The sequence below is a fragment of the Aegilops tauschii genome, chromosome 1 (genome assembly GCF_002575655.3).
Source record: "Aegilops tauschii subsp. strangulata cultivar AL8/78 chromosome 1, Aet v6.0, whole genome shotgun sequence".
NCBI lineage: Eukaryota > Viridiplantae > Streptophyta > Magnoliopsida > Poales > Poaceae > Aegilops > Aegilops tauschii.
Genome location: NC_053035.3, coordinates 388,393,519 through 388,405,988, shown reverse-complemented (window position 1 = coordinate 388,405,988; position 12,470 = coordinate 388,393,519). Strand labels below are relative to the sequence as shown.

Below are 12,470 nucleotides of genomic sequence, written 5' to 3'. Positions count from 1 at the left end.
GTTAATGATGTATTTGAAAAATGTTTCTGGTGTATAGAAAAATGTACGATGTGTACAAAATATTTAAATATGTGTTAAAAATAAAAAATAGAAACCAAGGAAAACCAAAGAAGAAACGAAGAAAAAATCCTAAGAAAACCGTTGCAAACAGTGAAAACCCCAATAAGAAACCACATAGAGAAAACACACGTCTGCAGTTCTATCACTGGGCCGGCCTAGTAGCCCCCGCGCTAGAGGCGAGTCGGAGTTGTGCCTCGTAATAGTCGATACATAGCTCTGGCGGACACCACAAGCCGCCTCATATCTCAAAAAACAGAAAAAGAAACAAGTCGCCTCAGTTTGCTGTGTGTTTGCTAAAGAAAATGAGAGTATATTGGTGTCTTTGAATTGGAGCCCTGCTCGACCAAAAATAATTGCACTGACCAGAGCCATGGTGTGTGTTTGGATAAGCTCCACTATTCATGAGTTGTTCCGGTTGGATCCGTAGCCAAAATATTGGCGAGACATTGGTGGCTGAATCTTGCACCAACTTTTTGGCTTGCCCATGGTTGGCAGGGCCACCACATGCAAGAATCAAATGGCCCTATGTATTGCCCCCCGAATTTGTCCTCGTGCTTAGATTACAACCCTCGAACATCTCAAAGATTGAAGAATAATTTAAAGCACCGTCTCATCCAAAATGACTAGTTTGAGGGTTTTCGCTTAGGTGTCGTCATGTCAACAAGGTCATATCCGTTTCTCTCTCTCCCCTCCATCAGTTGACATGTTCTCATCCGTTTTTCTTTGTGCGAAGCTCCCCCCTTTGCTAGCATAATGTGCGACTTGTCTTAGAAAAAGGCATGACACACAAGTCTTCCCTTCACCATGGCTCACTGTCTACTCATGATCCCTCCCTCAGCTCCAACTCTTTGAATATGACATTCGCACCCAAGAAAAGTTTTGGCGGGTATTTATTGTGGTCTTGAAGCCTTTGTTGCTCCACCTTCCAGCGCATAGGTCATGGCATGGAGCCGATTGTGGCAAAGACAGGCTCATAGGAGATGATCGACCTCAACAGCTCACTAGTCTTAGGGATGGCCCCGCTGATGAGTTCCACTGTCTGTGCGGTCATTGTGAAAGTTGCTCTTGAACAGTGCGTTGAAGTGGAGAGACACCTCATCAGACGACACAAGCACGCAGAGTATAGGATGTCCGAATGGGGACACCTAAAACCATGTGAAGTGCACCGTCGTCGCCTTATGGTATAGCAAAACGTGGATTTGCCACACATACTGGCCCACTCTGCACATCTCCGTCCGCGGAGATGAAGAGGATTTGGAAAGGCTAAAGAAAAGTAGAGTAAGGGTGATGTTGGAAGTTGGCATGGGTGCCCCCCGCCCCCGGTCCTTGCCAGTTTGTCGGGTTAAACCCCATGTTCTTTAGACTCAAGGGGTGACACCGTTTGTCGTTACCCTCTCGAGGGGTCATTGGAGTGCTCAAGTCACGACTGCGTCGTGGCAGTGTTCTTTCGAGCATGCTTGAATTATGACACAAAGCTTCTTCGGCATTGATGTTTGTCCTATATCCTTTACACGTATCCTTGACGTATGCTTAACTAATCCAAACTGCACCGGCAAGATCAACGGTCCACGATCCGAAGTGAGAGAGCAGAGGGTTCTCTTTGGCGATAGTTCATGGGGACTTGGTTTCTTGAAGGCGACGCGAGTTCTCTTTTGGTTGTCTTCTGCTGTCACTTCTAACTGCTACTCTCGTTCCTTAGGCGACAAGCTGGGGTCGTCTAGCCATGCATTTTGTGTGCATTGTTTGCCCTTTTGCTTTGTTTCGTCTGATTTTTTTTGATTTGCTTTTTGAGACGATCACCTCCATTAGTGGCAATTCTATGTGTAAGTTATGGGGTCGGCTACCTCATGATTTTTTATTACACCGTTAGATCTGTTTGCACAGAAATTAAACACGACCCTGCAAAAAATAAAATAAACAAGACACATCAGATGGTGTGGCTTTATAAGTGGGAGGAAGTGTTTCTGATAGTTTTGCAAATTTCAGGGGTTGGGTTGCGTGCGCAGGTGTGTTACTTTAGAACAAACTGAAATTTGGGGTGTAATCTGAATTACAGGACAAGTTAAGGGGGTAATACGGATTTGGATTTATCCAGGAATAAAATGCTCTCCAAGCGTCACGCCGGCGGCCCGTGGGGCTGCAACCAGTCAGCTCGGTCAACGCCGACGCGGTTTCGGCTGCACGGCGGATGGTGGCGGATGATGCTGGCGAGCACGGCGACAGCTTCAGGTCTATCTCTTCCCCGTCCTTGCTTTATGTTCGCCTCGTTGACGGTCGCGACCAGATCCCCTCCGCAATCCAGATTATCACATCGATTTGGGGATAGAACCAGGTATTCAGGGCGGCTGATCGCGTCGAAAGTTTATGGTTCAATTAGTCTGCCTCCAACATTTTTTATGCCTTTCTCTGTAATTTCTAAGACCCTCAAGAAGGAGATAATATCTGCCCATATCATCGACTGTATAAAGGAGCACACATTTGCGGACATTTTTTTAAATATTTTTTATGGAATTTACTAGCAGCTACAGTCAGGTGACATCCTATATAAAATTTACAAAAAATTTATTGCTCTGAACTAGACTAAGAAGTATTTTGACAATTGTCAGTCTACACTGGTAGCAGATTTCTACAGCTGGAAAACATAGCATGATACATTATTCTTACTAACCCACCCAGTGTTCAATGTCACTGCTAGCTACAACGAATTGGAAGCATCACGAGCACGAGGAGAGTGTATGACCTCGACCTAACGTGTTTTCACTTTAGCTGTTCCTATATAATTGCCGGTATGATCCTTCAAGTACTTCGACATCTCTGCGCTCGTTCCATCTTTCCATCGGAAAAAGTTTCCTCTCAGCAATGCACTTCTTGGCCCCATGCCCTCAACTACATGTGTAGTCAGCCTAGGAAAGAATCAAAATCAAAATGGCTGGTCTCTGTCAGTTAACTAAGGATCCTCTCTATTCGGCCACCCCTGTCATGTGGAGGAAGTGTCATCTCCATCCGTGTTACACCTGCTACCAAGCCAGCAGCAGCGTCTCTGAAGACCGAACCATTTCCCTTTGAGATAAACCTGCTTCACTTTACTCTCTGCACCTTTTTGCACAGGCATCCCGGGATAGGGTTTGAGTAGAAGTATTCCTCCTGTCTTGGACTCTCACCAGGTAATCTGTCATATGGACCTCCAAGTCTATCCTCATGATGCTTCCTCACTTCACTTTGGAATTCATTCCAGGGCATGGAACCGTCGTCGAGTTTGTCAATGAGCTCTACAAACTTCAGCCTGCAAACAAGAAATAAGTTATGACCAAGAATTTTAACATCAAAATAAATAAATTCTACCTGCAATTTCCAAGAACTTACCTGTCGGGGTTTATAGTTTTTCTGAAACCTTCGAATCTTCGGTGACCCTGAACTGCCCTGGCCATATTTCCGTCGTATGTATACACAAAGACATCGCTCTGCAGGGCCACGATATAGTCCACAGCAGCTAGCCTGTTCTGGTACAACTCGAGCGGCTCTAGTTCATCTACTGTGGTTAGACTGTAGTGTGTGTAAATGTTTGGGTATTCTGCTTTCAGCGCATCCATGCTGTGTGCCCCGTAAATTTCACCTGCCACAATGTAAATTTTAGTGCTTGAAGGATATCCCATGGCTTTGAGGAACACAGCAGCTTCGCGAGGCGTCATGGGACACCCGCCCTGGAGCCGCTTCTCCTCGCTGTTGATCTCCTTCTCCTTCCAGTGTCTCACTTTGAGTCGCATATCAGTCAGCTCGTCTGCCTCATGAAGTGTCAGGTTGTGGTTGCAGCCAGTGAAAGCCAGCATGTCCTTCTCGTATCTGTCCAATTCATAGGAGAAGCAAATGAAGAATCAAGGATCAGTGCAGATAATTTTACCGGCAGAAAGAAGTGTTTTATTAATAATCACCTTAAGTGAAGTGCGATGTAATGGTCCGATCCCCTTTTCAGTCTCTCAACAAGGGTAGTACCAAGTTCTTCAATCACTTTCCTGTACTGAAGCGCTTTGTAGTTTGCACGGCATCGAAGCCTTTGGAGAGAAGGAGCGAGGCCGTTGTTGACAATCCGTGAATCCGTATGGGTAAATCTCACTACTTGGTACTTCTTCAGTATCTTTGAGAAATCTCTGTAAAAGGAAGCCTGCAAAAACAGAGCGAGCGCTTAAACACACGATGAACTTGTGATGTTCCTGCAATCTATATATGATCAGTAAGGACATATTTACCCTGGACCAGGATGTGGGTGCTCTTGCGTAGGGCTTCACCCTCCTATAAGCTGGTGGTAGGGAATCTACAACCACAATGTCCTCCTTCAATGTTTCCCTGAAGTGATCCACGTCGAATATATCTTTGAAGTCACTGTATTCAAAACGACAAATTGTCAGTTCACTCAGTGCATCTGTTTTTCCTACAGGATACGAGCAGCAAAGATGATACTACAACAGACCTTGGATCAGTCCAGAATGACTGATGGTCCAGAGTGGGGATTACTAGTGTCGCGTTCATGATCTTTGCCACTGCAACCATATCACTGATCTGTAAGAATTGTTCCAGGTTAGCTGAAAGGCACTGACAAATAGGGATGGTTATCGCAAGCATATACATACCCCCATTCTCATCTGGTTTAGCCCGCCGTTTGCGTCGACAATCAGATAACCGACAGTCGCATTGTCAGTCCCTGCAACGCGCGAGAATATTAGCCGGAGCCGGAGCTGAAGCTGGGAGAAAAATGGGGTGAAGGGTAGAACAAGAAACTTACTGCGCTGATTCTTTGGGCGTACAATGCACTGGCTGTAACCCCCACTGTCTGGCTTCATCCATATCTCGGGTATCTGCCCAGGTTTAAGAGGAAACTTCAGTATGGTCAAAGTGAGCACAGCACATGATCTGAGTGAATGCTTGGCTTTCCTGAAAGAGCTTTCTTGGCCGAACATAGGCAGAAGATTGTTGTCTGGAAAGTGTCTGCCGGCCCTGCCCTAAACCTATATGCATCATGAAGCCCGTTGGCCCTACTCCCTAGTTTCTTTCTACCCGTGCAGCATTTTTTACCCTTCTTTTTTGGAGGGTTGGTAGGATCCTGGTAGTTCGCTATCATTGAACTTTCAGTTGTGACAAGATGAATATTTCAAAACCAGGACATTACTTGTAGACAACGGAGTCGAATGGAGAGCACCTCAGCAATTTCTTTGAATTTATTTTCTGAAAATAAAAGTCATTGCATGGAAAACTGACTCCCTGAATTAGTCAATTATAAACTAAATCTATACCAGTGAGGCATCTAGAAATGCCGCCACGGAGGGTCTCATACCAAACCATGACATTACTTCATCAGAGAACTATAAGTTGTATACGAAATAGTAAATATTTTTCTGTATGTTATAAAATTATCAGCCGACGATTACAAGGGAAAGCAACCTCGTCGGACCAGCAGCCACCGGAGGAAACAAAAGCGATGTATCTCACATGTGCGCGGGAGGGACAAAGAAACACCGCAAAGAACAAGAAAAACATGCGCGCATTCAAAAGAATTTTCTGCAACTTGCCACGTACTACATCGCATTGGCTCTGGAACTCACGACCAGTGGTCATACGCCCCAAGTTCTTCGATTCAAGTGGCTCACGCTAGCTACAAGTACAATACAATCTAAAACAAAATACTGGTCGTTGTCACCAGTCTTTTCTCCCGTGTACCCTACCCAGTCGGCAACACGTCTCCTCCATTTTCTTCTTATCAAGTTCGAGGGTTTACACCTTACATCCATCGGGAACTCTACGATCGATCAGGAAGCAGATTGGGCAGTGCTCTTGATCGGATAATGACACCTCGAAGGTGCTGCGTGCCTCGAGGCTTTCTCGCCCAACTATCGCATGCATGACGTCCTAACTCGGCCATTTTCAGGTAATCTTTCTAGAGTTAGTTATTACCCATTCTAGTGTGGAATATTCGGTCGGCCGCTTCCCCAGCATGGAAATCATCCACTTCAATTCTACTCGCCCAACTTTCAAAATATATAAACAAGTTCATAATGGTTCATGTACATACGTAATAATACTGAAATTATTCGCAAAAAAGAGTGAAATTGGCGCCAGTGGAGGTTAAGCAAGTGAAGTGCGTGCGCGCGCGTGGTGGTTATTCTTGCAAGCGCATGCATGAAAAACCGTTAACTAAAAGATGGTTGTAATAAATTAAGCAAGGGCTTGACCGAGAGATTAACGGAGAGATGCACGTAGTACGTACCGGAGGATCGGGCGGGCGGCGCGTGAGTGCCGTCAAGTTCTCCTCCGTCCACCCCATGACGTCGGCGTCGGCCACCTCCACCCTCTGCACGAGCCTGCCGCCCTCCTCGCCGTCGGCGCCGGCCGCGGCGCCGCTGCCTCCCCGGCCGCCTTGGGACTGGGAGCCCAGGACGCCGACGACCGCGACGAGGCCGAGCAGGCACAGCACGGCGGCCCTCATCCAGGCGAGCCACGCGGCGCGCCTCCTCCGCGCCAACAGCGACGCCCTCCCGCCGCAGGCCGCGCCGGCGGCCAGCAAGGGGACGCCGTGGCCGTGGGCGCCCTCGCCGTCCTCGAGGGCGAGGAAGGGGTCGCCGCCCCCGCAGCAGCAGTCGTCGCCGCGCTCGATGTCGTTGAAGCGCCTGCGGTGCGGGCCGGGGCTGGTGGCGGAGCAGGAGGACGACGAGGACGAGGACGACGAGGAGCAGCAGGTGGTGGTGGTGGTGGTGGAGGTGGTTGCCGCGGGTGTGGTGGACGACGTCGCGGCCGCGGCCATAGCCCTGCGAGCGAAACCCGGGGCGCCGCGGTTTTCTTCGGCGGGGCGCCTAAGAATAGGTCGATCGGGTCCCGGGGAGAAAAGCCCGGGAGAGGAGACGGAGTCGATCGAGCGTGGCGGTGGCCTCCTTCTTGCTTTGCTCGATGGTGGCAACCGCCGCGCGCTCTGTGTGTGTGCCCGCTGAGAAGACTCGTCGTCGTCTGGATCGGTCGATCGATCGACGGGTCTCGTCGTCTCCGCGGGAAGCGTGGGTCGTTGGTTGAGGCCGGGGTGGGGTGGCGTGCTTTTTGTATGCCGAAGTGTGGAAGGTGTAGACCGATACGTAGTGGCGGTGGGGAACGTTCCATATGCGGGCCGGCCTCGGCGTGCGTGCGTGGCAACTCGCACCCAGCTCTGATCGGATTCCATGATGTGACGGCCCAAGTGGTGGTGTCGTCCGATCGATCGGGGCCGGGCGTAGCGGATGAACGGTTCTGATCAAACCTATGAGAGCAGTAACTGACAAGATGTGTCCGACACGGTGAATTATTTGGTGTCCTGATCGGATGACTCCTCGACCGGGCCTGGAACGTTGGTATCCGGTTATGTATATGATATATCTGTATCCGATTGTGTTTGTGTTTTCTGTGCAAAAATATGTGGGAGGTACAGGACGTTCTGGCAAGGGTTTGTGACGTGTCAATCAACGGGCGTATTGCCGTTCAGGTTACGGCAAGGATGATTGAAATGGAAATCGTTTTGTGAGTTTTGTCCAAACGAGCCAGGAGAATATAAATGCTGAACATGGGCCTGCCTGAAACATTTGCAACTGTGTTTCGATTTGATGCGGCAATCAATTGGGGATCCAGCTGCGTACTGGACGCACGTGTATGAATGCTCCGTTTGATCAACCGCGGCCGCGTTCCTTGATCGATCGACTGGCTTCTGGTTGGAGGAATGACACGGAAATGCATACATCGGCAAGTACACGGGCACGTGCTGGAGTAATACTGCTGCTACTGTACTGCTACTCCTTGCATCGTTCTGTGATCGTCTCACCGGTGTCCCCCCACGCTGCCTTGTACAAGAGGGTTCACTACATCTATGTATGTATTATGTATATGTATGATGAGTAGTACGTACGTACGTACACACGTTGATGTATTGCAGTGCCATAAAGCAAGGCAAAATACGTTGTCATTTCATTAATTAAGAGAAAAGGTTTGTAACAAAGCCCAACAGAGGGCAAGAAAAAAGGTCATCACTCTCGCGGCATTACAGAACCCAACTGTTTAGCACCCGCGAGCACCCATAAACGAATTTCTTCTTTGATGTTGCGAACCATGACCGTTGGAGGAGTGGCGGTGTTTCGGATAACCCTCGTGTTGCGCTTCTTCCAAAGCTTCCAAGAGATCAACATCAGCATGGAGGACATGGTCTTCCTCGAGTGGCCCCTTGAAAGATCGTGGATGTCGCGTAGGGGGGGGGGGGTGTGAATAGGCGCTTTAAAATAATTACGGCTGAGGCTTGAACAAATGCGGAATAAACCTAGCGGTTAATTTGTCAAGCACAAAACCTACAACAACTAGGCTCACCTATGTGCACCAACAACTTATGCTAAGCAAGAAAAACTATTTAGGTGATAGCAAGATATATGACAAGAAACAATATGGCTATCACAAAGTAAAGTGCATAAGTAAAGGGCTCGGGTAAGAGATAACCGAGGCACGCGGAGACGACGATGTATCCCGAAGTTCACACCCTTGCGGATGCTAATCTCCGTTTGGAGCGGTGTGGAGGCACAATGCTCCCCAAGAAGCCACTAGGGCCACCGTAATCTCCTCACGCCCTCGCACAATGCAAGATGCCGTGATTCCACTAAGGGACCCTTGGGGGCGGTCACCGAACCCGTACAAATGGCAACCCTTGGGGGCGGTCACCGAACCCGTACACTTTGGCAACCCTTGGGGGCGGTCACCGGAACCCGTCAAATTGCCCGGGGCGATCTCCACAACCTAATTGGAGACCCCGACGCTTGTCCAGAGCTTTACACCACAATGATTGAGCTCCGAACACCACCAACCGTCTAGGGCGCCCAAGCACCCAAGAGGAACAAGCTCAAGGGTACCAAGCACCCAAGAGTAATAAGCTTCTCAACTTGTAACTTTCACGTATCACCGCGGAGAACTCAAACCGATGCACCAAATGCAATGGCAAGGGCACACTGAGTGCCCAAGTCCTTCTCTCTCAAATCCCACCGAAGCAACTAATGCTAGGGAGGAAAATGAGAGGAAGAACAAGAAGGAGAACACCAAAAACTCCAAGATCTAGATCCAAGGGGTTCCCCTCACATAGAGGAGAAAGTGATTGGTGGAAATGTGGATCTAGATCTCCTCTCTCTTTTCCCTCAAAAAACTAGCAAGAATCCATGGAGGGATTGAGAGTTAGCAAGCTCGAAGAAGGTCAACAATGGGGGAAGAACACGAGCTCAAAGGATAAGGTTCATTGGGGAAGAAGACCCCCCCTTTTTTTTGAAAGATCCAGCAAAATGCTGGCTTGATTCGATTTAGCAGGAAGCAGCGGAAGAACAACATGATGAAGATCCGAAGATCAAAGAAAAAGAAAATGACAGCCCTATTAGCTGCCGAGCTACCATCACAGCCAACACGACTACAAAGCAAAAAGGGCCTGTCCTAGGCTAAGCGTCACCGCCGCGTCACTTGACCAACGCCGGTATCCTCCGAAGACAGCAGCAGCTCCAACTAAGACTTTCTTTGTCAACGCACCATCCACTCTTGAAGCAGAGTGCAGGCAGATGGCGGAACTCGGTTGGTCCCAGACAAAGCTTCGTCTTGGACTTATCAGCGATGGCGTACATTGCGCCTGGAGCTTCACCAAAAACAGCGGCGAGCACCGGAGGTGCGCCACATAGAACCTCCAAGCAGTGTCTCAAAAACATGATGCTCCCAACAGAGGAACGACGTCGGAGACGCCGTCATCACGCCGATCCAACCGGACCTAGGCTTTCGCCCGGAGACACTACCAACAAAGCCCGAGGAAGATGCCGACACACCTCGGTGGCGCCTCCAAGGAGGAAAATGACACCCTCAGGCGCCATCGGCACCGGCTCTTGTTGTGCAGGACTTTTGTCCGTATCGTCGCTGAAAGAACATGCGGTGCCCCCATGTTTGGTTTTGGTAATTGATGACAATCTCTATGGACTAATGGTTGCCTTGAGTTATATTTAAAGGATTTGTCCATAGGCATTTCTTGAAGTTCATGTGTTGGTTTCAAGGAGTTTATGTGGTGACCAAGGTGTTACTAAGGAATTATCCAAAGATTGGTCATGTGAGAGTTGAGCTTATTGCAAGCATGTCTTGGAGAAGAAGATTGTGTGATCATTCATGTATATCTTCAAGACATCATCCAAATGAAGAGAGTTGAAAAGATTCAAGGTTGATCAAGACTAAGTCAAGAGTGAATCAACTTGATAAACTCACAAAGCGTAGAAGATGTACCGAGAGGGATCAAGCGATCCCATGGTGTGGTAAGCATTGTCAATTACGCTTTGTGTACTAACCCATGATCTTCGTGAGAGTTCTTTGTGGGGTTAGGTTGCGGTGTGCAAGTTCAAGTGAAGCATCATGAAGAGATCAAATGCTTGAAGCTTGCCGTCCATTGTGGTGACAATGGACTTGTGAAGATGTGCGGAAGAGTGGCTCACCCATAGTGGAGTATGGAGGAGCAATCAACTAGTCTTCATCGAGCAAACGCAACCAAGAAAGGTGGTCCAACTTGAGGGAGTCAAGATCGTCATCATCTAGCTCAAGTGGACCATGTGCAAGGCAAAGGTTTGCCCGTGATAGGTTTTCTATTTTACCGGTCTCATGATGGTAGTTGGGAGACCGGGTTATAGGATCGATTGCCGTACTATCAAGGGGGGCTCTCGATGAGTAGCTTGATCGTATAATTTGTAGAGAGCTCAAACCATTGCATCCTTGCATCATCTTTCTTGGTTCTTGTTTGGTTTTTCTCTTTGTGAGTTTTGGAGCTTATGGTCATCTTGATGACAAGCTCGAGTTCATCGAAAGCGGAGTTCACTCGCATCTTCTATGATGTTTTCGATGTTGGAAGGTTATGCCGGTTCTTCTCGGTTGGAGGTTTCACTCCTCTATTTTGTTGGCATACCTTTCCTGCCTCTTCTTACTATAACAAGCTTGAGTTTGCTCAATTCGGAGCTCATATGCAGAAGTTATGGCAGTTTTGGTTTCCCGTGGAGTATACTTGTTTTCGTGGAAGTGGCCTTAGGATGGTCCCAGTGGTAGTACCGCGGTACCCAGCGGTAGTACCGCTTAGGGGTCACAAGCGGCAGTACCGCTCTGCAGCGGTAGTACCGCTGGTGGGTCCTCAGCAGTAGTACCGCTACGGTACCAGGCCCCTACCGCGTCGACTCGAGGGGTCATTTTTCGTGTCGGATAGTGCGGTACTTCGCAGCGGCAGTAGGGCGGCAGTACCGCTCACGAGCGTGTTGGGGAACGTAGTAATTTCAAAAAAATTCCTACGCACACGCAAGATCATGGTGATGCATAGCAACGAGAGGGGAGAGTGTTGTCCACGTACCCTTGTAGACCGAAAGCGGAAGCGTTAACACAACGCGGTTGATGTAGTCGTACGTCTTCACGATCCGACCGATCAAGTACCGAACATACGGCACCTCCGAGTTCAGCACACGTTCAGCTCGATGACGTCCCTCAAACTCCGATCTAGCCGAGTGTTGAGGGAGAGTTTCGTCAGCACGACGGCGTGGTGACAATGTTGATGTTCTACCGACGCAGGGCTTCGCCTAAGCACCGCTACGATATTATTGAGGTGTAATATGGTGGAGCGGGGCACCGCACACGGCTAATAGATCAATGATCAATTGTGTGTCTATGGGGTGCCCCCCTGCCCCCGTATATAAAGGAGCAAGGGGGAGGCCGCCGGCCAAGGAGGAGGGCGCGCCAAGGGGGGAGTCCTACTCCCACCGGGAGTAGGACTCCTCCTTTCCTTGTTGGAATAGGAGAAGGGAAGGGAGAAGGAGAAAGAAGGAAGGGGGCGCCCCCCTCCCTAGTCCAATTCGGACTAGTCCATGGGCAGGGGTGCGGCCACCCTTTGGGGCCTTTCTCTCCTTTCCCGTATGGCCCATTAAGGCTCAATACGAATTCCCGTAACTCTCCGGTACTCCGAAAAATACCCGAATCACTCGGAACCTTTCCGAAGTCCGCATATAGTCATCCAATATATCGATCTTTACGTCTCGGCCATTTCGAGACTCCTCGTCATGTCCCCGATCTCATCCGGGACTCCGGACTCCTTCGGTACATCAAAACACATAAACTCATAATATAACCGTCATCGTAACGTTAAGCGTGCGGACCCTACGGGTTCGAGAACTATGTAGACATGACCGAGACACCTCTCCGGTCAATAACCAATAGCGGAACCTGGATGCTCATATTGGCTCCCACATATTCTACGAAGATCTTTATCGGTCAGACCGCATAACAACATACGTTATTCCCTTTGTCATCGGTATGTTACTTGCCCGAGATTCGATCGTCGGTATCTCGATACCTAGTTCAATCTCGTTACCGGCAGGTCT

General features: G+C 49.0%; 1 protein-coding gene and 1 long non-coding RNA gene across 3 annotated transcripts; one reads left to right on the top strand and one right to left on the bottom strand.

Annotated features, from left to right (window-relative positions):
- The first annotated feature begins 2,186 nt into the window (after nt 1-2,186).
- LOC141022481 (uncharacterized) lies at nt 2,187-5,269 on the top strand. The gene is made up of 2 exons (XR_012183757.1): nt 2,187-2,289; nt 4,493-5,269. It is a non-coding gene; the product is annotated as an uncharacterized lncRNA (long non-coding RNA).
- LOC109745904 (O-fucosyltransferase 19) lies at nt 2,606-7,149 on the bottom strand. Of its 2 annotated transcripts, XM_020305016.3 has the most exons (8): nt 6,317-7,147; nt 4,838-4,910; nt 4,686-4,756; nt 4,526-4,614; nt 4,305-4,437; nt 3,990-4,219; nt 3,424-3,900; nt 2,606-3,343 (listed from the first exon to the last, which is right to left on the bottom strand). In XM_020305016.3, the coding sequence occupies exons 1-8, from the start codon at nt 6,848-6,850 to the stop codon at nt 3,139-3,141; spliced, it is 1,812 nt and encodes a 603-aa protein (XP_020160605.1). In that variant the 5' UTR covers nt 6,851-7,147; the 3' UTR covers nt 2,606-3,138. The 2 variants fall into 2 exon arrangements, with proteins under 2 accessions (XP_020160605.1, XP_040243520.1); XM_040387586.2 differs by having other exon boundaries at nt 4,686-4,910; nt 6,317-7,149.
- Nucleotides 7,150-12,470: the final 5,321 nt, after the last annotated feature.